This window comes from Dendropsophus ebraccatus, chromosome 4 (assembly GCF_027789765.1).
Source record: "Dendropsophus ebraccatus isolate aDenEbr1 chromosome 4, aDenEbr1.pat, whole genome shotgun sequence".
Classification (NCBI taxonomy): Eukaryota; Metazoa; Chordata; class Amphibia; order Anura; family Hylidae; genus Dendropsophus; species Dendropsophus ebraccatus.
This window is the reverse complement of record NC_091457.1, coordinates 99,886,183-99,913,498: the sequence shown is the minus strand read 5'-3', so window position 1 is coordinate 99,913,498 and position 27,316 is coordinate 99,886,183. Positions and strand designations below refer to the sequence as shown.

At 47.0% G+C, this 27,316-nt stretch overlaps 1 protein-coding gene and 1 pseudogene across 1 annotated transcript; one reads left to right on the top strand and one right to left on the bottom strand.

Annotated features, from left to right (window-relative positions):
• Positions 1–5,034: 5,034 nt before the first annotated feature.
• CSNK2A2 (casein kinase 2 alpha 2) lies at positions 5,035–19,811 on the top strand. Its single transcript, XM_069966397.1, has 12 exons — positions 5,035–5,277; positions 11,503–11,614; positions 11,722–11,823; positions 11,935–11,985; positions 12,129–12,188; positions 12,326–12,409; positions 17,111–17,221; positions 17,297–17,398; positions 17,587–17,687; positions 17,776–17,924; positions 18,448–18,540; positions 18,699–19,811. The coding sequence occupies exons 1-11, from the start codon at positions 5,174–5,176 to the stop codon at positions 18,522–18,524; spliced, it is 1,053 nt and encodes a 350-aa protein (XP_069822498.1). The 5' UTR covers positions 5,035–5,173; the 3' UTR covers positions 18,525–18,540; positions 18,699–19,811.
• Positions 19,812–26,570: 6,759 nt separating this feature from the next.
• LOC138790408 (U6 spliceosomal RNA) lies at positions 26,571–26,668 on the bottom strand (annotated as a pseudogene).
• Positions 26,669–27,316: the final 648 nt, after the last annotated feature.

The window sequence follows — 27,316 nt, the reverse complement described above, 5'->3', positions numbered from 1 at the left end:
TTTCCTTTTCTGTGCACTAGAGTGGCGTGTTGCTGCCGGATACCTGGGGGGCCGTAAAAGTTCGTAACGCGGGCCGCAAATGGCCCGTGGGCCAGACTTTGGACATGCCTGCTGTAGGGGATACATTTAGCATGCTCAGTAGTGAAATGGCTAAAATGTATCCTCTCCTATGAGTCTCTCACTGCAGGGGATACATTCTAGCATGTTCAGTACTGTAATGGCTAGAATGTATCCTCTCCTCTGAGTGTATCCTCTCCTTTGAGTTTCTAACTGCAGAGGATATATTTAGCATGTTCAGTACTGAAATGTCTAGAATGTATCCTCTCCTCTGAGTATATCCTCTCCTTTGAGTTTCTCACTGCAGGGGATACATTCTAGCATGTTCAGTACTGAAATGGCTTGAATGTATCCTCTCCTCTGAGTATATCCTCTCCTCTTTTTTTTGTAAATCAAAGTTTTATTGAATTTTTAGTTATACAAAGAAAGATAACATACACCGGGAACAACCCCGGAAAGAAGTATACAGTGTGGAGTGAACAAAAGAGTGACCAAATTAGTCAATGTGCTCCGCATCGAGGTTGATCTTCGTAAGAGCAATGTCCCTGTCCAGCCAAGGGAGGGGGGGGGGGGGGGGGGGGAAGGGGGCTGTGGCATGAGAAGATATGGAAAAAACCCCCAGAGGGCCAACAGCCCGTAAACCAGCGCTCTGATCCTGTCGCTAACATATGACGACTTATGGCGCCTAGGCACCCCCCAGGGATAGCTGCCACCCCCACATCACCTATGAGGGGCAAACTGGCGCGGGGACGGGAGCAAGAGAAAGCATATACATATTACAAAGAGCGCCCCATCCCATCCCCAAGCAGTAAGTAAAGGACAGGGAGCTACCGCTGAGTCCAAAGAGGACGCACAGATGGCTATCTGCTAATTGATAAGGAGCGGAGGAAGAAAGAGGGAGAGAAAGTAAAGAAGAGAAAGAAACAAGAGAAAAAGAACCGCCGTCAGGAGAGCACTCCACCAAGAACCAGGCAGCACATGCCAAAAGAGGGGGAGGGGGGGCACGCCACACCCCCCCGGCAAGGTGACCAGTAATCAAGCCAGCCAGGTGACAAGGAGTGGCCCGCTTCTGTACGTCACCCACGCCGACCACAGTCTGTCGACCGCACTTCCCCGGTCGTGTTCCTCCGCTGTCAAAGTTTCCATTCGGTAGAGGAAATTCAGTTCAGCAACCCACTCTGAGACAGACGGAGGGGTCGTTGACTTCCAGTGTCTGGGGATGACCGCTCGAGCGGCCGTGAGGAAATGGCGCAATAGGCCTTTTTTGACAGCGGTGGAAGACCCAGGGACCAAAGATAGGAGAGCAAGTCCGGGGGAGGGAGAGACAATCTTATCCGTTACCTGCGTATATATGGTAAAGACGGAGTCCCAAAAGGGCTTCAGGACAGGGCAATCCCACCAAATGTGGAGCATGGAACCCACCTCTCTCTCGCAGCGCCAGCACAGGTCCGAGGCGTCAGGGTAGCATTGGTGTAGCAACGACGGGCACCTGTACCAGCGAGTCAGGATCTTGAAATTCTTTTCTTGCGCGTGGCAAGCCACCGACATTTTATGTGTCAGAGTGTACATTTTTAGCTTGTCGGAGTCCGAAAAGGACACGCCGAGCTCCTTTTCCCACGCCTGCATGTAGGACGGCTCAGGGCCCGCGTCCGCATCCAGGAGTAAGCGGTAGAGCTGTGAGATAGTTTTAGTCGGAGGGGAGGACTCCAGCAGGAGGGACTCCAGGTCAGTCGGGGTGGTCACCAAGATGCCCTGAGGAAATTTATTGCGTAAGAAGGCTGTCAGTTGTCTATACTCCAGCCATGACAGAGTCCTCTCCAGGCAGGTCGCTTGGAGGACAGCAAAGGGGGGGAGCGCAGAGTGAGTCCCTAATATTTTGCCCAGCCTGGCACCCCCAGTGGACTCCCACCCCAGAAACTACGTTCTTCCGCATGCCGGGGGGAACGCAGGGTCGTCAAACAACGGGCTCATGATTCCAGACCTGCGGGAGAGAGCGTACTGGACAATCAGTTTGTCCCACACCCTAAGGAAGTGGCTCGTCAAATATGGGAAAGTCTCCAAGTGCGGACGATTAATCGGAAAGATCCAAGGAAGTGATTGTAACGCGATGGGCGAGAGCTCACTTTCCATCCTAACCCACTGTTTGCTTTCAGAGTTATGGAGCCAGTCTACTAGCCTCAGGAGGACCGCGGCCTTGTAGTACAGGGAGAAGTCAGGGAGGCCAGCGCCTCCATTCAGTTTTGGTCTGGTGAGCGTTTTAAACTTAAGCCGAGGCCTTATCGGTCCCCACACAAATTTCCTCAATAAGGACTGGAGCTCCTTGAAGAACGAGGCCGACACGGGTATGGGCAGTGCCTGGAATAAGTACAGGAACCGGGGCAGAATGTCCATTTTAATGGCATGTATCCTGCCGAACCAGGAAAGGAGTGGTCTGTTATACGCATTGAGGTCCGATTTTGTACGGGCAAGTAAGGTGGTGTAGTTCAAGGAGAACAGAGTGGGTAGCTCGGCTGTAATCCAAACCCCCAGGTATTTGATGGCTGGGGTTTGCCACCGAAAGGTGAAAGAGGCTTTTAATTAGGAAACCAAGCTAGGCGGGAGAGATATATTTAGTACCTCGGTCTTGCTATAGTTAGCCTTAAAATTGCTCACTTGGCCATATCGCTCAAACTCGCTAAGGATCACGGGGAAAGAGACCATAGGGTTGGTGACGTAGAGCAGCAGATCATCCGCATAAAGTGCGATCTTATAGTGAGAGCGTCCGAGCTTAAGGCCCGATATGTCAGGAGAAGCGCGAAGAGCTACCGCTAGGTGCTCCATTACAAGGGCGAACAGTATCGGTGACAGCGGACACCCCTGGCGTGTACCATTAGTCACGGGTAAAGGTGAGGAAAGGACCCCATTGACTCGCAACCTAGCCGTAGGGCTGTCATAAAGGGCCGCGATCCTCTCACGCATCCCATCTCCCAGTCCAATCTGCCGCAGGGTGGAATGCAAGAAGGTCCAGTGCACCCGATCGAACGCTTTTTCAGCATCAACTGATATCAGACATGTGGGCGCACCGGACCTCCTCGCATGAGAGATCAAAAGCAGGGTTTTGTTCAGGTTGTCCCTAGCTTCTCTCTGGGGGACGAAGCCCACCTGATCCGTGTGGATGATCCCCGGCAGGGAGGGACCCAATCTATTGGCTAAAAGTTTGGAGAAAAATTTGATGTCTGTGTTGATGAGCGATATAGGGCGATAATTCGCACATGCAGATGGGTCCTTTCCCGGCTTGGGGATCACCACAATCGTGGCCATGAGGGACTGTGGAGAGAACGGACACGAAGAGGAGGCCGCGTTGAAGACCCGCGTCAGGAAGGGAGTCAACTGGGGAGAAAAGAGTTTGTAGAACTGGGCCGTATACCCGTCTGGGCCCGGGCTCTTGCCACTCGGGGTGTCCTTAATAACCGAGGCCAGTTCACCATCAGTAAACGGAGCGTCCAAGTCCGAGGCCACATCTGCAGGGAGCGGCGGAAGTGCCGTCTCCAGGATGTAGCGCTCAACCTTCGCGTTGAAAAGGTCGGGAGCCATGTCTGCCAATGGGCCCTTGAGGTTGTAGAGAGCATGGTAATAATCTCTAAAGGCGTCCGTAATATCCGACGGTGTGTGGCACTGCCCCCGAAGGGCTGAGGTAATCGAGGGAACAAAGGTTTGGGACATCCGAGGGTGCAGGAATATTGCTAATGAGGCACCGCATTTGTTAGAAAATTCGTAGAAAAACCGCTTGGTCCTTTCCCGGAACCGGGCGTATTTTTGGTCAAGTAGCTCTTGTAGTTGGCCCCTAAGCAGTATATCCTCTCCTCTGAGTTTCTCACTGCAAGGATACATTCTAGCATCTTCAGTACTGAAATGGCTAGAATGTATCTCCTCCTCTGAGTCTCTCACTGTAGGGGATACATTTAGCATGCTCAGTAGTGAAATGGCTAAAATGTATCCTCTCCTATGAGTCTCTCACTGCAGGGGATACATTCTAGCATGTTCAGTACTGAAATGGCTAGAATGTATCCTCTCCTCTGAGTGTATCCTCTCCTTTGAGTTTCTAACTGCAGAGGATATATTTAGCATGTTTAGTACTGAAATGTCTAGAATGTATCCTCTCCTCTGAGTATATCCTCTCCTTTGAGTTTCTCACTGCAAGGATTCATTCTAGCATCTTCAGTACTGAAATGGCTAGAATGTATCCTCTCCTCTGAGTATATCCTCTCCTTTGAGTTTCCAACTGCAGAGGATATATTTAGCATGTTCAGTACTGAAATGGCTAGAATGTATCCTCTCCTCTGAGTATATCCTCTCCTTTGAGTTTCCAACTGCAGAGGATATATTTAGCATGTTCAGTACTGAAATGGCTAGAATGTATCCTCTCCTCTGAGTGTATCCTCTCCTTTGAGTTTCTAACTGCAGAGGATATATTTAGCATGTTCAGTACTGAAATGGCTAGAATGTATCCTCTCCTCTGAGTCACTATAGGGGATTTATTCTAGCATGTTGAGTACTAAGAGGGTATATATTCTAGACATTTCAATACTACACATGCTAGAATGTATACCCTCAGAGGAGAGTATACATTCTAAATATTTCAATACTGTACATGCTATAATGTATACCCTATAGTGAGAGACTCGGAGGAGAGGATAAACTCAGAGGATACATTCTATCCATTTCAGTACTGAACATGCTATAATGTATCCCCTGCAGTGAGAGCCTCAAAGGAGAGGATACATTCTAGTCTCTACCCTAAGGACAGGCAGAGCTGCTGTGTGTGGTGCAGTGTACGTTATAGGAGATGAGGTACCCGCGGTGCAGTGTGGCGGACAGTGATGCCCGCAGTGTGGCCTCGCTGTAGTGTCGGGAAGCCGCCTGTAGGGTATGATCGGCGCTGCCTCCCTCCGACCACTAGATGTCGCTATGATTTGTAGGTGCCGCCCGGTCACTCCTCCCCGTCAGTCCCGGAAGCCCCTGATCCCGGCCCGGCCTGGCTGTGCTGTGTGCGGCCGCCCCTCTCCTCCTGCGAGCGGCCTCCCGCCGCCTCCCTAGCCCGGGGCCGCGGGGCCTGACCTCCAGACCCCCAGCAGCTATGCCGGGTCCGCAGGCTGGGAGCAGAGCCCGCGTTTATGCCGACGTGAACAGCCTGAGGAGCCGCGAATACTGGGACTACGAGGCGCACGTCCCAAACTGGGGGTAACCAAAGCGGACGATGGGGGAGGGGGCGGATGATGCGGGGGGCAGAGGAGGCAGGCGCAGTGTGGGGGTAGAGGGGTGCGGGGGGCGCCGTGTGTGCTGGTGAGAGACGCTCGTGGGGGGATGTGATGCTGACAATGACCGAACCGAGTTATGTTTAACCCCTTTCTTTCCAGAACTGGGGGAAATGGGGGCAAACTGGTCAGCTGTCAGGGAGGGGAGGGGGAGCGAGCAGGGCGAGTATTGTCCTCTCACACTTGTCAGCTGTGCAGACTGGTAATCTGCCCAGAGAGATGCGTACATATGGGTCAGCTGTCGGGGATTGGGGGAGGGGTACACATACTGGTCAGCTGTCGGGGATTGGGGGGTGCACATACTGGTCAGCTGTCGGGGATTGGGGGGTGCACATACTGGTCAGCTGTCTGGATTGGGGGGTGCACATACTGGTCAGCTGTCTGGATTGGGGGGTGCACATACTGGTCAGCTGTCTGGATTGGGGGGTGCACATACTGGTCAGCTGTCTGGATTGGGGGGTGCACATACTGGTCAGCTGTCTGGATTGGGGGGTGCACATACTGGTCAGCTGTCTGGATTGGGGGGGTGCACATACTGGTCAGCTGTCTGGATTGGGGGGGGGGGTGCACATACTGGTCAGCTGTCTGGATTGGGGGGGGTGCACATACTGGTCAGCTGTCTGGATTGGGGGGGGGGTGCACATACTGGTCAGCTGTCTGGATTGGGGGGGGTGCACATACTGGTCAGCTGTCTGGATGGGGGGGGGGTGCACATACTGGTCAGCTGTCTGGATTGGGGGGGGGTGCACATACTGGTCAGCTGTCTGGATTGGGGGGGGGTGCACATACTGGTCAGCTGTCTGGATTGGGGGGGGTGCACATACTGGTCAGCTGTCTGGATTGGGGGGGTTGCACATACTGTCTGGATATGGGGGGGGGATATACTTGTTATCTATGCGGGTTGGAGAAGGGCCACACACTGGTCAGCTGTCAGGATTGGGGGGGGGGGTGCACATACTGGTCAGCTGTCTGCATTGTGGGGTGCACATACTTGTTAGCTTTCTGGATGGGATTGCACATACTGGTCAGCTGTCTGGGTTAGGAAGGGTTGCACATACTTGTTAGCTGTCTGGATTGGGGGGGGGTTGCACATACACTGTTAATCTGTCAGGATTGGGCGGTGCTCATATTTGTTAGCTGTCTGGATTGCGGGGTGCACATACTGGTCACCTGTCAGGATTGGGGGGTGCACATACTGGTCAGCTGTCTGGATTGGGGGGGTTGCACATACTGTCTGGATATGGGGGGGGGGGATATACTTGTTATCTATGCGGGTTGGAGAAGGGCCACACACTGGTCAGCTGTCAGGATTGGGGGGGGGGTGCACATACTGGTCAGCTGTCTGCATTGTGGGGTGCACATACTTGTTAGCTTTCTGGATGGGATTGCACATACTGGTCAGCTGTCTGGGTTAGGAAGGGTTGCACATACTTGTTAGCTGTCTGGATGGGGGGGTTGCACATACACTGTTAATCTGTCAGGATTGGGCGGTGCTCATATTTGTTAGCTGTCTGGATTGCGGGGTGCACATACTGGTCAGCTGTCTGGATTGGGGGGTGCACATACTGGTCAGCTGTCAGAATGGGGGGTGCACATACTGGTCAGCTGTCAGAATGGGGGGGTTGCACATACTGTCTGGATATGGGGGGGGATATACTTGTTATCTATGCGGGTTGGAGAAGGGCCACACACTGGTCAGCTGTCAGGATTGGGGGGGGGTGCACATACTGGTCAGCTGTCTGCATTGTGGGGTGCACATACTTGTTAGCTTTCTGGATGGGATTGCACATACTGGTCAGCTGTCTGGGTTAGGTAGGGTTGCACATACTTGTTAGCTGTCTGGATTGGGGGGGGGTTGCACATAGACTGTTAATCTGTCAGGATTGGGCGGTGCTCATATTTGTTAGCTGTCTGGATTGCGGGGTGCACATACTGGTCAGCTGTCAGGATTGGGGGGTGCACATACTGGTCAGCTGTCAGGATTGGGAGGTGCACATACTGGTCAGCTGTCTGGATTGGGAGGTGCACGTACTAGTCTGCACGGGGGGGGGGGGGGTGGGGGGTTTGCACATACTGGTCATCTCTCTACATGGGGGGGGGTTCACATGCGGGTTATCTGTGTGGATTGGGAGATGCACATACTGTACAGCTGTCTGGTTTGGGGGTTTCATATGCTGGTCAGCTGTCTGCACGGGAGGGGGGTGTTGCACATACTGGTCAGCTGTCTGCCAGGAGAGGGGGGGGGTGTTGTACATACTGTTAGCTGTCTGGATGGGGGGGTTGCACATACTGGTTATCTGTCTGGATGGGGGGGTGCATATACTTGTCACCTATGCGGATTGGAGGGAGGCCACATACTTGGCAGGTGTCTCGATTGGGGGTTGCAAATACAGGTTAGCTGTCTGGAATGGGGTGCACATACTGGTTAGCTGTCTGGATGGGGGTGCACATACTGGTTAGCTGTCTGGATGGGGGTGTACATACTGGTTAGCTCCCTGGATGGGGGTGTACATACTGGTTAGCTCCCTGGATGGGGGTGCACATACTGGTTAGCTGTCTGCATGGGGGTGCACATACTGGTTAGCTGTCTCGATGGGGGTGCACATACCGGTTAGCGGTCTGGATGGGGGTGCACATACCGGTTAGCGGTCTGGATGGGGGTGCACATACCGGTTAGCTGTCTGGATGGGGATGCACATACTGGTTAGCTGTCTGGATGGGGATGCACATACTGGTCAGCTGTCTGGATGGGGATGCACATACTGGTTAGCTGTCTGGATGGGGATGCACATACTGGTTAGCGGTCTGGATGGGGATGCACATACTGGTTAGCGGTCTGGATGGGGATGCACATACTGGTTAGCTGTCTGGATGGGGATGCACATACTGGTTAGCTGTCTGGATGGGGAAGAGTTGCACATACTGGTCAGCTGTCTGGATGGGGAAGAGTTGCACATACTGGTCAGCTGTCTGGATGGGGAAGAGTTGCACATACTGGTCAGCTGTCTGGATGGGGAAGAGTTGCACATACTGGTCAGCTGTCAGGATTGGGAGGTGCTCATACTTGTTAGCTGTCTGGATGGGGCTACACATACTGGTCAGCTGTCTGGATTGGGAGGTGCACGTACTAGTCAGCTGTCTGGATTGGGGGTTGCATATACTGGTCAGCTCTCTGCACAGGGGTGTTTTTTATTTTTTGCACATACTGGTCAGCTGTCTGCCAGGAGAGGGGGGGGGGGGGGGGGGGGGTGTTGTACATACTGTTAGCTGTCTGGATGGGGGGGTTGCACATACTGGTTATCTGTCTGGATGGGGGGGTGCATATACTTGTCACCTATGCGGATTGGAGGGAGGCCATGTACTTGGCAGGTGTCTCGACTGGGGGTTGAAAATACAGGTTAGCTGTCTGGAATGGGGTGCACATACTGGTTAGCTGTCTGGAATGGGGTGCACATACCGGTTAGCTGTCTGCATGGGGGTGCACATACCGGTTAGCTGTCTGCATGGGGGTGCACATACCGGTTAGCTGTCTGCATGGGGGTGCACATACCGGTTAGCTGTCTGCATGGCAGGGGGGGAAACACATATTGGTCAGCTGTTTGGGTTGGGGGGGGTGTGCACATACTGGTTAGCTGTCCCTGTGTGTATTTGTCGGGGGTGTAAAATAACCATGTCTGTAGGGTACAAGACAATCAGTATGGTGTCACTTGTAGAGAATTCCAGCAAATGATGGCTCTGGTCGTTTTTTTTGGCCAGAGTAGCAAGGAGAATGACCACACTCCCCACAGTAAGCCAGTGACAGGCCTTTCCCTAATGGCACACTTTTCTAACCAGCAGGGCACTACCCCTCTCTCACAGGGACTGTCTTCTCACTTAAAAAGCTACCCCTGTGTGTACAGCCCTGTTATACCCTAGTATACTATACCTAGACACGATTCAATTGGGAATGCCAGAATCTTTAGTGAGGAACAAGGGTAGGACAGGTCACAGGAACAAGGTCTGAGGTCCCTTGCTCTGAGTGGTGTGTTAAGGGCAGTAGCTCCTACCTATATGTAGCATATGCAGTGTAGATATTCACCTGGGCACTATCTGCCTTAAAAGCCTGCAGCCGGAAATCTTGTAATAAGGCGTGCTCTGCGCCCACAAATTCAGCAAGTTAGGCCCGGTGCACACAGAGCAAGAGCGGCCGAATTTCATAACTTGCCCATTATGACAGGGAGGCTTGTGGCATTCTGCCGCTCTTGCTCTGTGTGCACGAGGCCTAAAACTTCAAAGAATGGCTGTTGCACTTGCCTCCAATCCGACAAAGTTTATTCCTTCAACTGGTCACAAATACATCTGTGACTAGTTGCTGGAATAAACTTAGTTAGATTGGAAGCGAGTGCCGCAGCCATTCTATTTCTTCTGAGGTTTTACCTATATATAGCTCCTATTTGATCTGGCTGGTTCACATTTTTAGTATTGTAGGGTTTAATTAATATTATTAGAGGTAAAGAGGTTGTCCAAAGAAAAACTTGAAGAGGGGTTCTCATCTGCTGATTATTTAAATTGGTGTCGCTGTGTCCCCGCTCGCTTCCTGGTTCAGTGTGGACGAGCAGTGCTGCAGAGCTGAATCCGCTTGGCATCACTGTGTCTTCCACTGAGCTTACACAGGGACAATCGAAACCCCTTTAAGCTTGGCCTACAGCCTCCCCCTGGCATAACAAAATAAACCAGCGATACTAACCTGCCCAGTCTGGTTGATTAGGGCATAAATCGGCCGGTGACAGAGATCAGCAAAGGACCCGATCATTGCTGAATGTTGTCTTTAAAAATTATCAGCTGCTGACAGCACATTGCACTGTGTAGATAAAATAATAAAGCTGTACTTAACCTCTTTGCGCTCCCTGGTGTCCTCCTGGCTTCTCCCTTCTCACCGCAGCCACTGCTGAAGCTTCTGAAATCTCTGCAGTGACAGGCCACTCAGCCAATCACTGGCCTCTGCTCTTTTCCATCTCACGCAGTGTTTGGCTGCGCAGCTTGTCATTTCAGAGATGTCTCAGGAGCCATCAGCGGCTGCAGGGTGAGGTGTGGAGAGGTAAAGTATTGCTTTATTATTTTCTATATATGCAGCAAGGGCTGCATGGACATCGCTAACAATATATACAGCCCTTGCTGCATGATCCATGTAATAAGCTCTGTAAGTGAGCTCTGATCTGGCAGATCAGCACTCACTTAGGGAATGTCCACACTATGGAATCCTGACAGATCACCCACCACGAATCCCGCAGCTCGCCTTGTTTTATGGTTTGGCAGATTCCACCGTCCGCCCGAAGAATGAGTGGGTTCATTCTTCAGGCGGACGGAAGAATCTGGCATACCATATAATGAAGCCTAAAGGACCATCTGAGATGTGCGCAGGGGCGAGCTGCGGAGTTTGCATCGGGTGACCCGCTGGGGTCCTGTAGGTTGGACATACCCTTACATAGAATATTGAGTTGTGTAATACGGCCCTTATGCCTCCTCGCTTTCCCTATTCTGCAATCTTCCGGTCCTGGCTGGGGTCCTCTTTTGTCGGCTTCTGCTGATGTCGCGCTCCCCACTCAGTCTATTACAGAGCTGATGGGACGTCAGTGGAAGCCGACAGAACAGGAACGCTTTTATGTTGCAGATTTGAAGCTGCAGATATCACTGTAACTAAATGATAGAAAACAGCACCAAATCTGCAGATTATGTTCATGTGAATGGACCTTATGTTTGAATCTGTCTGGAGGGGTGCCCACACCCTGGTATGGCTGGGTTCAAACAGTGTTGTTGTTTTGTCCCTGTTTTTTACTGTTTCCATTACAGTATCTTCAGTTTTTTACATACACAATAGAGTGGTCAGTCACACTTTAGAGTATGTTAAAAAAAAAAAAGTTTTTATTTTCAAGTTCATGCAACCTATACAGTACACACCAAATTGTGATAAGGTACACTGTCTGGAAGCGGTTGTGGCTCACAAACTTAAGCTATCTGAAAGGGGGGTGGCACTTACTGGCCAGCTTTGTAATGGGGGACACAATGGTCAGCTGTCTGGAGCAAAGGGAGGTTGTCACACACTGCTCATGAGTCCTGGGGGATATACAGAGTAGAGGACATCCTGATCTCCTTTGTTGTGTATTTGGAACAGGAACCAGGAGGATTACCAGCTGGTGAGGAAGCTTGGTCGTGGCAAGTACAGTGAGGTGTTTGAAGCGATAAACATCACCAATAATGAGAGGGTGGTGGTGAAAATCCTGAAGGTTTGTGCTTTTCATTTACCCTCTTTATCATGTGCCGTTCACCCGCTACTCTCTTCCTACAAGCCTTTGCCTTCCTATTATTTATTTAATCTACTGGGATTTTGCAGCCTGTGAAAAAGAAGAAAATAAAGAGAGAGGTAAAAATCTTGGAGAACCTCCGTGGGGGCACCAACATTATCCGACTGCTGGACACCATAAAAGATCCTGTGGTGAGTATTTGAATCCTTGTCTAATTGAAGGGAAATGTCTCGCACTGTCAGCTGTACTGTATCTCCTTAAGAAGGAATATTGGGGTTATTGTCTCCATCTTTCTTCCATAGTCCAAGACTCCAGCTCTGGTGTTTGAATACATTAATAATACAGACTTCAAGGTAACTACTGGTGACTGCATGGAGGGGTGAAAAGTAATAAATAATATATTTCGCATAGATTCCGCAGCGCTTTTTTTCTATGCATACAGTACAGAGGTACATAATACAGTTAACTATCTTACTATTCCCCTTTGTTTTTGCAGCAGCTGTACCAGATCCTGACAGATTATGATATCCGTTATTACATGTATGAGCTGCTAAAGGTATGTGTGCGCCAAAGTCTGCCTAGTACTGATGACTGCACATGGGTGCTATCTTGTAGTGATAGACCCACACTCCACAGCAGAGAATTGTCGGTGTCTTGTCGACAGTGTGTCATGAGTGCACCTTGCTCTTACAGGCTCTGGATTACTGCCACAGTCAGGGTGTGATGCACCGAGATGTGAAGCCACACAACGTCATGATCGATCACCAGCAGAAGAAGGTAGGGTCCCTTGACCATTGTTGAGCTTGCACCATTATCATCTACCAATTATAGCTGCATTGAAACTGCAAGGGGAGGAGGGGGGAGTCTGCCATAAAGCTGCTTATGTCCAGTCTGTGCTATATTGCACATGACAAATAAGTGGTGGTTGCCAAAACTTCACAGGTGAGCAGTGAATTATGGAGATCTCGGCCTGCAATAAATTGTGCCAACCTCCTGATGGCTTTGCATCTTAAAATATACTCTTGCTGCACTCCTAAAAGTCTCACTGCATTAGGATAGCATTTACTGCAGTTTTGCTATATTACTATGGTAAACCACAGCAGATAATATGGAATGAAATCCAAGGGTCCATGTCCAGGACAAGTTATTTTGATGCCCTAAGCAGATAAGGCAAACGCCCTCCGACCGCCCAAAAAAACATACGCCCAAATCTCAAAGAGAACTTGGCTGTAAAGAAGATTTCCTATGTGATAATTCTGTATGCCTCTAAATTATAGGCATGTAGCTACTTAACACCAGTGTATAAGGGACACACATTATTACCATATATATTACAATCATGCTGTTACTGATCAAATCCACTGTACTGAGAACAACATTACCAGTATACAAGCACATAATCCAGCCGTGCCATGACTGCCACACAATGCCTAAGTAGTACCATAATACTTACTGAACAAAAAACAGTATATCAAAAATGTTACCAATATTAGTATGCAAGAAACAAATAGTATTGTCATAGCATGACCACATAGTATAACAACATAGAGGGAGATTCATCTCATTTAGAGAGTTGAAAAATCGCAAACCTTTTGCGCAACTGCGTAGCTGCACAACATTTTGAAACTTTTCATGAACATGGGCCGATCATGCTTACTCCGATAGTAGGCATGATTTATGAACTGCGACTTTTCTAAGTAGTTGCTGGGCTTTCATAAACCAACTTCACGCTAGAGTTGCTGTATTTCACCACCTAATGTGAACCCAGTTTGCTCCATGGGTCGGGCACAAAGCTATTACATTGCCATTTACCTCCTAGCCTGTACATTGCGCACAGCTCTTTACAGGAGCAGGGAATCCCATCATAATGATGGGATTCTCTGCTCTGTACGCGGTTACCTGCCAAGAGCAGAAAGCTTCTGCTCTTTAGCGGGCTCTTTGACATGCCTGGGTGCCGGCTGACCAGGAGGCATTTGCCTCAAGTCCATCTTGCCAAGAAAGGTTTTAAAGAGTACTCCAGCAAACATTTCATTTTTCAAATCAACTGGTGTCAGAAAGTTAAACAGATTTGTAAATTATTTCTGTTTAAAAATCATAAGTTTTCCGGGACTTATCAGCTGTATGTCCTGCAGGAAGTGGTATATTCTCTCCATTCTGACACACTGGTCTCTGATGCCTCCTGTGCCTGTGACAAGGACTGTCCAGAGTAGTTTTCTGTGGGGATTTGCTACTTCTCTGGACAGTTCCTGTCACAGACAGAGGTGGCAGCTGGGAGCACTGTGTCAGGCTGAAAAGAATACACCATTTCCTGCAGGACATACAGCCGATAAGTAGCAGATTTTTAAATAGATAGTAATATAGATTTGTAATTTACTTCTGACACCAGTTAATTTAAAAGGAAAACATTTTTGACCGAGCACCCCTGCTGAGCATTGCTACTTAACTTTTTTGGGATTAGACACTAAGTTGTGATGTGTGGACATTGCTGCATAGTTTTGGCCCCCACTTGCTAAGCTAAGCGCAGTGCGCCTACACTAACAAGGGGTTAAAGGAGTTATCCAGCTCTACAAAAACATGGCCACTTTTTCCCCTCTTTTGTCTCCAGTTTTGGTGGGGTTTCAAACTCTGTTCAATTGAAGTAAATGGAGCTTAATTGAAAACCACACCTGACCTGGAGACAAGAGAGGGGGGAAAGTGGCCATGTTTTGTAGCGCTGGATAACCCCTTTAAGTTGGGATACACAGCACAGCATCCCCACTTAACACCTTACTCGGGGAGCTGAAGGCTACATTCAAAGTAAGTGTGTGTGTGTGTGCACGCGCGCTCTTAGGCATGTACATGTAATGTGCATGTTTCTGTGTGTTAGTCTGGATCATGGATGTAAATATGTCATGTGCATAAGTGTATATATCTGTGTAAAGTGTGACTAATATATACAGTATGTGTGTTGTATGATGTAAATAAAGTATTCAATATATGTGTATGTAGTGTTTACAGCGGTGTTTCCCAATTTTTTTCGGAGCACCCCTATCAAATAACTTTTGAAAACAATACAAAAATAACATTTAGTGACTCGGGCAATGTAGTCTTTGATCTGAGACGTTCATTTTCCCTTTTCATCTCCCTCCGGCCCAGATCTCCATGGCATTTTCTTCAAGCTATAGGGGCTGACAAACATATTAGGCTCCACACTTTTCCAGCAATTTCCTTCCTTTTTCCCTCCTATAGGCTTCCAAACAGTAACAGTAATAATGCTTCCTTCTATGCTCTCATATAGTAATAATGCCCACCACTGTGCTTTCCATTTAGTAATAATGCTCCCATGCTATGCTCCCATATACAATGGTCCTGGTCCCTCAACATACAATATTAATTGGTTTCAGGACAACTATTGTATGTTGAAACCATAGAACCATAACTCTATGGAAAACTGGTAATTGATTCTGAAGCCCCCAAAATATCATCCCAAAATAAGAAAAATGTTAAGATTTAAAGAAAAATAATCCGATAACTCGTATAGATAAAGCAAGTATTTACATACAACAGTCAGAAAGAGCTACTGGAAGCTGTTAATCACTTTCTATGTAGAAGGCTGGAATGGTTTCAGGGTCCTGTACGGATTGCACAGGGTCCCAGAAAAATAAAATAAAGCCTCCCTAACCTGGTGCCCAAAGGAGCAGCTCATCCTAACAGAGGTAAAGAGCAGAACAGCACATGTAGTATCCCACTGTACATTGTACGGAACATTGTATGTTGAAAATATTGTATCCTGAGGCCATTGTAAGTTGAGGGACCACTGTAGTAATAATGCCCACCACTGTGCTTTCCATATAGTAATAATGCTCCCTACTGTGCTCCCATATAGTAATAATACTCACTTCTGTGTCCTCCAAATAGTAACAATGCCCACTTCTGTGCCCTCCATATAGTAATGATGCCCCTCTTTCTGTGCCCTTCATAGTAATAACATCCCCCTTGCTGTGCCCTTCATAGTAATAATGCCTCCAATTCTCTGCCCTTCATAGTAATAATGCCTCTAACTGCTGTGCCTCTCATAGTATTAATGCCATCTGCTGTGCTCTCCACAGTAATAATGCCCCATATGCAGTGCACTAACCCACGCATTATTACCCCACTGCCACGTGCATGTCTGTCTCCCTCCCTTTGCTGAGGACCAAACAGCTTTTATGGTAGGGGAACCTGTTAGAACATCTGTGTAGTGCTACTAGAAGCTTAATCAGCACAATTGAGCAGGGAGCCCACTGTTCTGTCCTGCCCCCTTCGGGTCTTCTAAAAGCTGAGCTAGACAGCAGCGGACGATAAAGATCACATGATGCCTGTGATGTCTCCTGGGGGCCAGGTTAGCAAGTCATATCTAACCTGGCCACATAGACAGAGATCACGTGACCTCTGTCTCTGAGGGGAGGGGGAGCTGATCATAGGAAAAAACTGCTTTAGAGCAGGTGAGTAGGCACAAAAAGCAGGGAGTCAGCACAGGTCATGTTTTATATGTCTACTAGACATAGGGTAGTCATAGGAAGGGTAATTGATATAGCCTTATTTATTTTTTTTTTTAAACCAGATAACCCCTGTAATTTTCCCAAAATTAGTCATTTTTTAAGTTGCCTAAAACTCACATTGTGTGATACTTCCCACAGCACCAATCACAGCTCTGGTTTAATTTTACTACAGCTCATTGAGATATTAAACCTAAGCTGTGATTTATTGCTGTGGGAAAACCCAGCCACTGTGAGCTTTAGTCGTCGGCCTGATCGGCCAGCTGGTCCATTGAGACAAATCACCACCACAGAAAATAGACTGGTCTATTGAACGTGCAAATTACTATTAGTGGTAAGTCTAGTCTGTTACTGCCATAGCAGAAATAGACTATTTACTGAAAAATCCCATGTTAATATTTTGACACTATAGGGGAAATTATTATCTCCATTCTGTTACTGAACTAAAACCCTACACAGACCAAGATCTCTCCATACAGTGACAATATATACTTTCTTCTCCATCCAGCCATGACAACTTTTCTCATCCACAACTCTTATCCTCAGAACCTGTCTCGCACTTTTTCCAACATCATCTTCATCTTCTCCCCATCCAAAGTGCCCCATGTTGTACAAATGCCTCTCTTGGTAGCTAGGTGTCCCTTTTAGGCTGCCCAGGGCAGCCCACCAGGTAAGTGAAAGGGGGAGGAAACAGTGTTTCCTCCCCTCCCTGTTTTTTACCTGAAAGTGGCTCTTGCAATCTCTCAGGATCCAGGGCAAGTGCCCAGGGTTCACGGCAGCAATTATATCCCCCAGGCCGGTTAAGTGGCACCCTAGATGGGTGTCTACCCTGCCTTACCCTTGCCCTGCATATGACCAAACTGCATCTAGTCACTTCACATATATACAATGGTGTGACTTTTCATCATGTACAGCTTGACATCTCACTTCCGTATGATGTTAACTCTTTCATGTTTTACAGCTTCGGCTTATAGACTGGGGATTGGCTGAGTTTTATCACCCAGCACAGGAATATAATGTGCGCGTCGCTTCTCGATATTTCAAGGGTCCGGAGCTATTGGTCGATTATCAGGTAATGAAGCTTCAGCTTCTGTCTGCTGGTATAATGCTAAGAGGTTAAGTAGATGACACTTGCTGTGTTCCACAGATGTATGACTACAGCCTTGACATGTGGAGCCTTGGGTGTATGCTGGCCAGTATGATCTTCCGTAAGGAACCATTTTTCCACGGTCAGGACAATTATGACCAGGTATGCACAGTCTAGTGGTAACATTAATACATATAGAGCTGACAGATGGGAAGCAGGTAGCTGGGGCTACAAGCTCCCCTGTATACTAAAGCTTGACAGTGTATGAGAATAAGAATCATTACGTCTGTGTATGGGCTGAACAGCAGGACATGGAGCAGCAGATTATGATATTTGGTTTATTTCTGCAGCTGGTGCGAATTGCCAAGGTTTTGGGCACTGATGACCTCTATGGATACCTGAAGAAATACCACATAGAGCTGGATCCTCACTTTAATGACATCCTGGGACAGTGAGTAGAATAGATAATGTGCCCTATTGTGTGTCTTTGGTAACTGCCGTGTGTGTAATATACACTTTTTGTTCTTGTCTCTGCTTAGACATTCTCGGAAGCGTTGGGAGAATTTCCTGCATAGTGAGAACAGGCATCTGGTGAGTGCAGAGGCTCTGGACATGCTGGACAAGTTATTGCGCTATGACCATCAACAGAGACTGACTGCACGTGAGGCCATGGAGCATCCCTACTTCTGTAAGTCCTGCTGTTGCCTGTTGTGTGTGTCTCAAAAGAATGGAACTACACAGTAGTGACTTGAAGGAGGCACCACTCTGACACTATGACCAGGGTCCTTAGTCTGCCTTGTATGTGTGTGCACATCCATATATATATATGTGTTGGTGTTTATATTCACACACTATATATATATATGTGTTGGGTGGTTTTTATATTTTCTCTGTGTGAGGGATTGTGGTCTTAAGTTTGCCTTTGGTTCTTCTGTTTGGAGTTCTATCTCTTCAAAGTATGTGTGGGTGTGTATCATGGCCCATCTTTGTCTACTGTGTGAGTGTATATTCTAGGTGCAGGGTCCTGCCTGTAGGCCCAGGGTCTTGTGTCTTCTTTCTGTTTTGTGCGTAGGTACGAAGGTCCTGTGTTAGCCCTCTTGAGTGTTTGGGGTTTGGTGTCTTTCCAAATATGTTTGTGTGTTTGTCCAGGGTCTGGGTTCTGTGTGTCCAGTATGCGGCCTGTTTGACCTTCTCCTGTTCTTTCTTTTCAGATCCGGTGGTGAAGGAGCAGGCAGCAGCTCAGACAGATAGTAACCTGCTCCCTGGCAGCCTCTCCACAGCACGATGAGAACTGGGGTTTGTGGGTAATTATCTGTTCTTTTATATAAGTCACTTTGTTATGGCACCACTTTATGCTGTCTGTCAGGAGGTCTGGATGAGGAATAGATTGTGTCTGTGTCTTTGCTGTACTGTATCGGAGTATTTGGCCCCAGATCTCCTGACTGCCTTTCTTCCCTTGCAGGATGCTGCTGCTGATGTCATCTGGTTTTAATGGGCGGAGCCAGGCTTACGTACTGGAGCACTTCCTGGTTTTGGCTGCAGTGGATGTGGACATTATGACCCAGCAGCACCAGAACCCAGTTCTCTTATTTTACTGAGATGATGGATCGGTCAGAGCTCCCTCAGAAATCCAGCCATGAGTGATACCTGGGGGCCGACCCTCCGCCCTTCCCCCGCCCCATGTTGTGTTCGAAGATGGGAAGTCTCTGTGTACCTTGATTTAACCCTTTGCCTTCTGGACAGAGCTTCCTTGTAGGGTTGTCAGGTCAAACCAGGGTGAGCTGAGCCTCTGCAATGAAACAAGGGCCCAGCATAGATAGCAGTGGAGATGGGGGTCCCCCCTGCCCCCATTCCTGTGATGTTACAGGGTGGAGCCGCCTCTCCTGAAGCAGCAATACACCCTCCCCTACCATCCATCATCAACTCTCATGTTTTTGTGTTTTTTTTTTTGTTTTTTTAATTGACCAATATCCAGGGATGTTTTTAGTTCTAGTGCCAAGATCCCAGGCGCTGCCAGTCTTACTATAGCCACTGTGTCACTGCAAGGGAGGGTGTGGCACATTAACCCTTTGAAGAGCTGTGGACATCACTTGATCCCCTCTGTAAGGGACAGGAGGGTTCAATGATGTGGTGCCCGCTCGCCTGCTCTTCAGTGACACAGCGCGTGTTATAAGCTACCTCGGAGACCAGGTCCTGGTGTATGTTCAGATCTGCTGCCTGTGCAATGCATTCTGGGATGCAAGTTCCTAAATATACTTTTCTGTGTGAAGGAAAGCAAGTGTCCTCTGTCCTGGTGAGCAAATAGACATGGGTCACATGGTGTGATGTGCTGCACTGTGACACAGGCTAGGCTGCAGCTCTCCTCCGGGTGGCACTAGTGCAGCATGAAGCCTCGGAGGGCAGCAGCTATTGTCGGGGCGGTGAATCTCCGCATTGTTCCCCGTTCTCAGGTGGGGTGGGCCCTTTTTTATTTTTCATTATTGTTTCTCCTCTTCTCCCCGGCCTGTGTGGACATGAAGGATCAGACCCTGGACGAGGGGAGTCCAGTCTATAAATACCTCTGTTCAGCACACCAGCCTTGGCCTGCTCTTTTCTGTCTGAATGCATGCATGTTATAGGGGAAAAGATTTTTGTGGGCTGTGTGTGGACCATGTGCCTGAGGGTGCAAAAAAAAAAAAAAAAAGCCATGGGTGACATATACATATACATATACTGTGCAGTATGGGGCTGGAGTACATCATAACTAAACTTAAGAGCTGCAGTCACAATTCTTCTGTTTCTTTATGACTTGTATAGTAGTCACATCCAGAGCTGCAGTTACATCATGACTCTTATATGGACTGAAAATCAAGCAAACTCAAGCTTGTTTGTCAACAGATTGGATCCTCTGTTCAGCCCATTCAGTCTTTCTGTGTAAATAGGTGATGTGCGACCTAAGGGCCTTTTACATAGGCAAATCGTTGTTAATCGTCCTCAAGTCTTTCAGTGTAAACACTTTTAGGGTATAAACCCACACACACCATATACGCAGCAAATATGCAGCAAATACGCAGCAGATGTGATGGTGAAGATTTGATGCGTATATATGCGTATATTTGCTGTGTATTTGCTGCGTATCGCAGTAGTAAATACGCTGCATATACGGTGTGTGGGTTTGTACCCTTAAAGTATATAGATACGAATGCAGTTACGATCATTCACAGTATATATACACGAACACAATTCCGATCCTATTTACCATCGTAATTACGGTCGCATTAACGACTTTCCATAGCAATTTATTTTTTCATCTAAATGCCTATCGATTAAAAGAAAAAAAAAACACATTGCTGCTTTTCTGCTAAAATAGCGCTTAAGCGATTTATCTGTATGTGTAAAAGGACCCTAACGGTGATGCACTGAGTGGGCTGCACAGTCTTTGGTACTCTGTAAAGGCACAGGGAATAAGCGCAGAAATTGGTGCAGAAATGGGACAACTGCTACAGCTTGTTGTCCCATGTAAGAGGGCAATTACACTTCAGTCACAATTATACTGGTACCAGGTACCTTTCCACCTGTGAAGCAAAGCATGAAGGGCTCTTTGGAGGACTGTCATAAAAAATTGCGACATGTCAAAAGTTTTGGTTGCAGGCTCCCTGCTAAGACTGCACCTCTATTCTATTTGTATTTTATTAAACATTCAAAACAGACGCAACAAGCCAATTAAGACAGGCTACAATAAAGTAATACATGGTATCCGCAAAATACCTTAACAAAGGTTTCAGCTAACAGAAACAAATACTAAGGTGGAGAACCAAGTAAATAACAGTTACTTGCGGTGCTGATGTCTGTACTCCACCACTACAGCTGCTGAATGGCTGAGTGTGACTGCTACCTTACATCTCTGAACCTGGAAGCATCAGCACATCGAGGACCAGAGCTATGGAGTAGGGAGGTAAGTGTATGTTACTTTATTTACTCATCCCCTCTCCAGCATTCCGCAAAAAGGGCTCGTGGCTGAACAACCCCTTTAAGGGTAGCTTCACACACACACACCGTATCGCAGTGAATCAGCACCATAAAATCTGCTGCACATCGGTCATGTGTGTTAGCACCCTAACAATGGGGAAGCACAGCTTATCTTGTCGTGCTTGTCTCTTGATCAATCAAAACTTTTGGCACCTCTCTGGTGTATACTGGCTCCTGTACAAAGATTCTGGGGAAGTGCAGTGGGCCTTGTCCCCTGCCACTCCCGCGCAGGTCATGTTTGGCTATGATCCCTTCTATTCCTACTTCCGAATAATGAGTGCTCAGGAGCAGGACCTGCTGCCTTAGCCCATCACTACCCACAACAGTATCCCATTTTTGCCAGTTAGTGGCTGTGGAGGCAGGTCCTGCTCCTGAATGCTCATCTCAGAAGAGAGAAGAGGTCCGGCTAAACGGGAGTAGTGGGGGGCACCAGGGGACTACAAAAGTTAAGTTTTTTTTTTTTTTTTTCTTTCAAAACAAAAAAGTTTTCATCTGTTATCCTCACTGATGCCGTTACATTAACACCTGGTCCCTGCTGCTTGGCACTTTCATGTCACAACTGGTGTGCAGTAATTTGCTGAGTGGGCTCTTGTAGCAGGTGTCAACACGAGTATTGTTTTGGGTCCAGCCTGGCCACTATTAAAAAATTTGGGGGGAAAAAACCCACAGGACGACTTTTTAAACACAGCCTATTACTCCTTGTAATCAGCCAATACATGCTGGGGATCACAGGTCTTGTATTAAAATCTCATAAAAGTACCAGCTACTGTGCTTATTGCAATTCTGCACAGATATAAGCAATGGCCATGGCATAATCTGGTGACTTTGCGAGTTTAGTGAGTGTTAGGGCCCTGTTAGACACACAGATTTATCTGACATCATTGAAGCCAAAACCAGGACCGAAGAGGTCATAAAGATTGAGATTTCTCCACTTTTCAAATCCATTCCTGGCTTTGGCTTCAATAATCTGTCAGATAATCTGTGTTTCTGTTTCTATGGGTGCTCATCGCTTAAGAGCCTTAAATCTGCAGCAGAATTCATAATGGAGGGCAAGTTGTGTGCCATGTGTTATGACCGTATCCTCTATAGATGTAACATGAGCTGAGAGAGTCGCATATTTTTGGCACCAGACAAATGATGAGTCTTTACTGTCTTGATCTCAGAGCTGGTTTTTTTTTTTTATTATTATTATACATGTGAAGTCCCCTAAGGTGTATTTCATAATGGAGAAAAACTTTTTTTTTTTGCATCCCGATGATCGGGGTGTCAGACTTGCAGTCCTCCAAAGCTTTAGCTGTCCACCCATGATGGGAATTGTAGTTTTGCAACAGCTGGAGTGCCGTGGTTTGACACCTGTCCTATTGATGATAAATGTAAGTAGGGAGTGGTGGGATGTCATGTCTCCTTCATTCCAGGAATATCACTTCTGGCTTTTCCATGATGTACATATGTTCATCTTAGCCCGCTTGTGGATTAAACACTTTTTTTTTTTTAAATCATGAGCAGGTGTGGAATCTATGTCTCAGCAGACTGTACACTGTTTACCATGTTATGTACTGCAGTATAGAGGCATTAGGTCCTGGAAGTCTAACAATAGCAGACCACTGTCCCTTTAAAGGGCATTGTGCCAGTAGGACACAGAAGCCTATTGAGGGCCCAGCCCTGAAGCCACAAACCATCTGGTGCAGGGTTAATAATGAAGCCTGTGTGTAAGAGGGGGACACGAGCTACCCCTTGTAATGTGACCACACAAGAGAAGAGGCCCCCGTCACCCTGTGTCTCATTCTCCAAATAATTCCTTTTCTTGTTTGTAATCGCTGCTTCTATGGCCGTATGGGGGCGTATACGATGGTGTACTAATTAAATCATAAGAATTGTTATAATATACAGACTTGTATCAGTTTTATGGGGGTGCACTGGTTATATATAGAGGTTACAGGGTTTATAACAATGTACAGTGGTACCTTGGTTTAAGAGTAACTTGGTTTAAGAGCGTTTTGGTTTAAGAGCTCACAGTTCTTCAAAATTATGACTTGGTTTAAGAGCATTGCTTTGGTTTAAGAGCTCCCTGTACTGGGTGGGAGCGCGAGTTGGGGAGGGACATGGTCTGTATAGCGAGGTCTACAGCACTGTACTCTGACCCAGGAAGTCTCTCTCACCTTCCAATTTATAGCAGATCCACTTCAGGCTGGGGCTTGCATCAGGGGACAGGACTGTGGGGGTAATCTCTCCATAGATGTAACCCCTCTCTCCCCGGACAGAGAGTGCTGCTATACTGTGCCCACATCTGCCCATCTCATTCCCTCATACTCCCTGCAGTCTCTGTCAGCCCTTGTGTTTCCCATCACATATTCTGCTGTTTCTGAATGTTTGTTTCATTAGTTTTACATGTTATTCAGAATAATCATTATTTTAGGTGGGTGGAACCAATTGTCTGCATTTCTATAATTTCTTATGGGAAAATTTGCTTTGGTTTAAGAGTAGATTTGGATTACAAGCTCAGTCCCGGAACGAATTATGCTCGTAATCCAAGGCACCACTGTACTTCTTTTATAGTGGTATACTGGTTGTATAGTGGCTTGTTGGTTATATGGAGGTATACTGATTATATGGGAGTATACTATTATATAGTTGTGTGTTTGTATATGGATTTACTAGTAAACTATTGAAAAGTATACTAGTTACATAATGGTGCATTAGATGAATTGAGGTGTACAGGTTCTATGGTGTTGGCTATACTATATCCACCATCCCGATTCCTACTCTATTCTGTTGGATCCTTGTGCTGATTTCCTGGGGCTCTGCTGGTGACGTATCTCATCCTTCTTCAGCATCCTGCTTCTTCCTTCTCCTTAATATTGAAAGGTGGCCATTAAGACGATGACATGAGTTGGAGGAAATTTCATTAAGCAGAAAGCAGCCCCCTCCCCCACATGCAGGTCAGACAGCTATGACGCACATCCATTGTGAGCATGCTGTTACATCCCAGCTTTTCCATACAGATCCCCCCTCCTCACCCCAATGGGTGAAAAGTGCTGTGGCTACCTCTTCACTGACTGATGTGGAGCCAGCAGTGTTCAGTAGATGATAGGAGAGCAGTTCCAGAATGCTCTGCTTGGGCATCATTTTGGCCCATTACACCATCTATTTTTGCAGTGTATACTTATAAACTGGGTGTATGACAATGTCCTTGTGGCATCCATCTGGCCAGTAGCTATTGGCACACCTGTTTACTGACCATAGATGAATGTCAGTGGTAGACACATGCCACTGTATGCATTATATGAGGTAAACAGCTGGAATATTTCCAGGCAGTAATGTGAACGGGCCCTGAGGTAGTATTTGCAAAGTCTTTGACGTATGACAGCAGCTCATCCATTCATCTATGTATGGCCACACTGTTCAAGGATCCTACAAAGAAACAGCTTATGCCATTCATGTCCCCCTCCTACAATACGGGGCACCAGTCTCATCCAGTGCATGCAGCCTGTGAATAGGGTGATCAGTGACATTAACTGCATTCATTTTGACACCCCAGGGGGGTGTCCCTGCTCCATCCAGGTGATGCCATTGTAACACTGCAGTTTTTGGCCATGCAGCTCAAATCACATTGTACCTCTAGCCTTGCTATCTGGAGGGCACTATAAGCAGGAAAGAAACATTGCTTTTATGAAAAGGGCAACTATTGGAGCACTGTGCACAGAAACAAAGGAGGGCACTTACTGTATGGGGATATAACCATCTGGGGTGTTATCTGTTTAGTTTTGGCAAAAATATTTTTGGTTATGAGGCTACCAGAGGAAGCAGAAGGCTCAGTATTGGGGAGAAGTAATAGGATGGGCTAGCTGGGTTGGGGGCCCACTTAAAGTGACACTGTCACTCCCTTTTTGCATTATAACTTCTCTACACAGGTGTAAAGGGTGAATTTTGCAGTTTTCATACCTTATTTTATGGTATACGTCATGGTGCTTGTTGCAGTAAAAAGTGCTCTTTTACCATCTGTGGATTGTGCTACTCTTTACTGGAGCAAGCACCATGACGTATGATATAAAATGTATGAAAACTGCAAAATTCACCAAGTCACAATGCAAAAAAGGGAGTGACAGTGTCCTTTAAAGGCCACTGCTGCTGTTTAATGAATGTAAGACCCTGAGGCTTGAAACATACACAGCAGTTTTTTTTTTGGAAAGCTGCCACTGCAGTTTTGTGCCAAAGCAGGGGAGGATACAACAGAAAAGAGAAGTACAAGTCTCCCATCCCATTTGAATCCACTTCTGGTCTTGGTACAAAAACTGCAGTGGCAGCTTAAAGCTACTATGTACCCACAGTCTGACCCCCCCCCCCCCCCCCCCAAACCACTTGTACCTTCAGATAGCTGCTTTTAATCCAAGATCTGTCCTGGGGTCTGTTCGTAAGGTGATGCAGTTATTGTCCTAAAAAAAAAACTTGCAGCCCTGTGCTCAACGGGCATGGCTTAGAACGTCTGTGCCTTAACTTTGCACCTCCCTCCGTCCCTCCTCAACACCCTCTTCATCATTAGGAATGCCACTGAAACATTTCACAGGTGCCTTAACGATCCAGCCCATGTACCGTGCTGACACAGGTGGGGAATAGGAGACAGTCTGCCTAGAACATTCTTAATGATGAGGGGAGGAGGGACAGAGAGGTTGTTCCAGCCTAATGCATACACATTGTAAGCCACAGCCGTTGGGCACGGTGCTGCCAGTTTAAAAGTTGTTTTTAAGGACAATAACTGCATCACCTGCCGAACAGACCCCAGGACAGATCTTAGATTAAAAGCAGCTATCTGAAGGTATAAGCGGTTTGGGAGGGTCAGATTGTGGGTACAGAGTCGCTTTAAAAGAAAAACTATGTTTCCAGCCTGACACAATGTCCTCTCTAAATTGTTTGATTTGTTGTGTTTCTGTATCCTGGATTTTCTTCATCCAGGTAAAGTGCTTTTTAATCCTGGACATTGAGACTGAGGATGTGACCCTTATGTATCCCCTGAGACCCCCTCCTCCCTCACTCCTTGTCTAATGGAAAGAGGAAATGCATGATGTCAGTCTGAGTGAAAGGATGCTAGATTAACCCCTACAGTACACAGTGGGAGGGGGTACTGTGCTCTGGGAACAGCTTCTCTACTGGAATCTTTTGACTGTTCCAGCCTATGTTCTTGAGCTCTCAGCTTTTAGGGTTCTTTTACACATACAGATAAAAACACTAAAGCGATCATTCAAAGAGAAACTTTGAACGATGTCTTGAACAATAGAAATTCATACAGAAAAATAAATCCTTACAAAACTTCTTAAATTCAGTCATTTTTTAAAATATGGAAAGCTTTACAAATTTACGCGTCATCCTTGGGCAGGGGCCATGCTAATCTTCGTTTCAATTTTAGTATATGTGCTGCCGAGCGATCATTTTAATATTGTTTCATAAACTAGTATTGTAATGTACTCCACCAGTCCCTGCAAATGACCCAACAATATCTGTTACCACCGAAAGTTTGCCGACTATGTTGGAACAAAAAAATTCTCAGGTGTAGATTTACTGTTGCTGGAGCAAAATTCACAACTGGAATTATTCTGGAATTTGACATCTCTACTGACTTCAATGGGAAACATGCAGTATATCTGCAACGCAATTTGGCATGCTGAAGATTTTAGTTCTACACAGCAGGTAGATTTCTATATGTTTTTTTTGTACAGATTTTATCAGCAACATGTGGATGAAATTTTTAAAACCTAAACCACTTTACTGCTACTGTAAATGCTGCAAACTCAGAAAGCCCTCTCTATACCATGGCATTCCCAGCTGCTATCAGCCAGCATGGCCCATCAGCTAATTAACCATTTAAAGGGAACCTGTCACTGGGGACGCGGAGTCCCAGAGGGACTGTGTGTATTAAAAAAAACCCTCAATTAAAAATCCCATCCCCTTTTATAAATAAAAATGTAAACATATTTGCTATCGCCGCATGTAAAATTGCTCAAACTATTAAATTATCACATTCTTGATCTTGCGCGGTAAAGGGCAAAATTGTAGATTTTGACTACATTGCATCCAGAA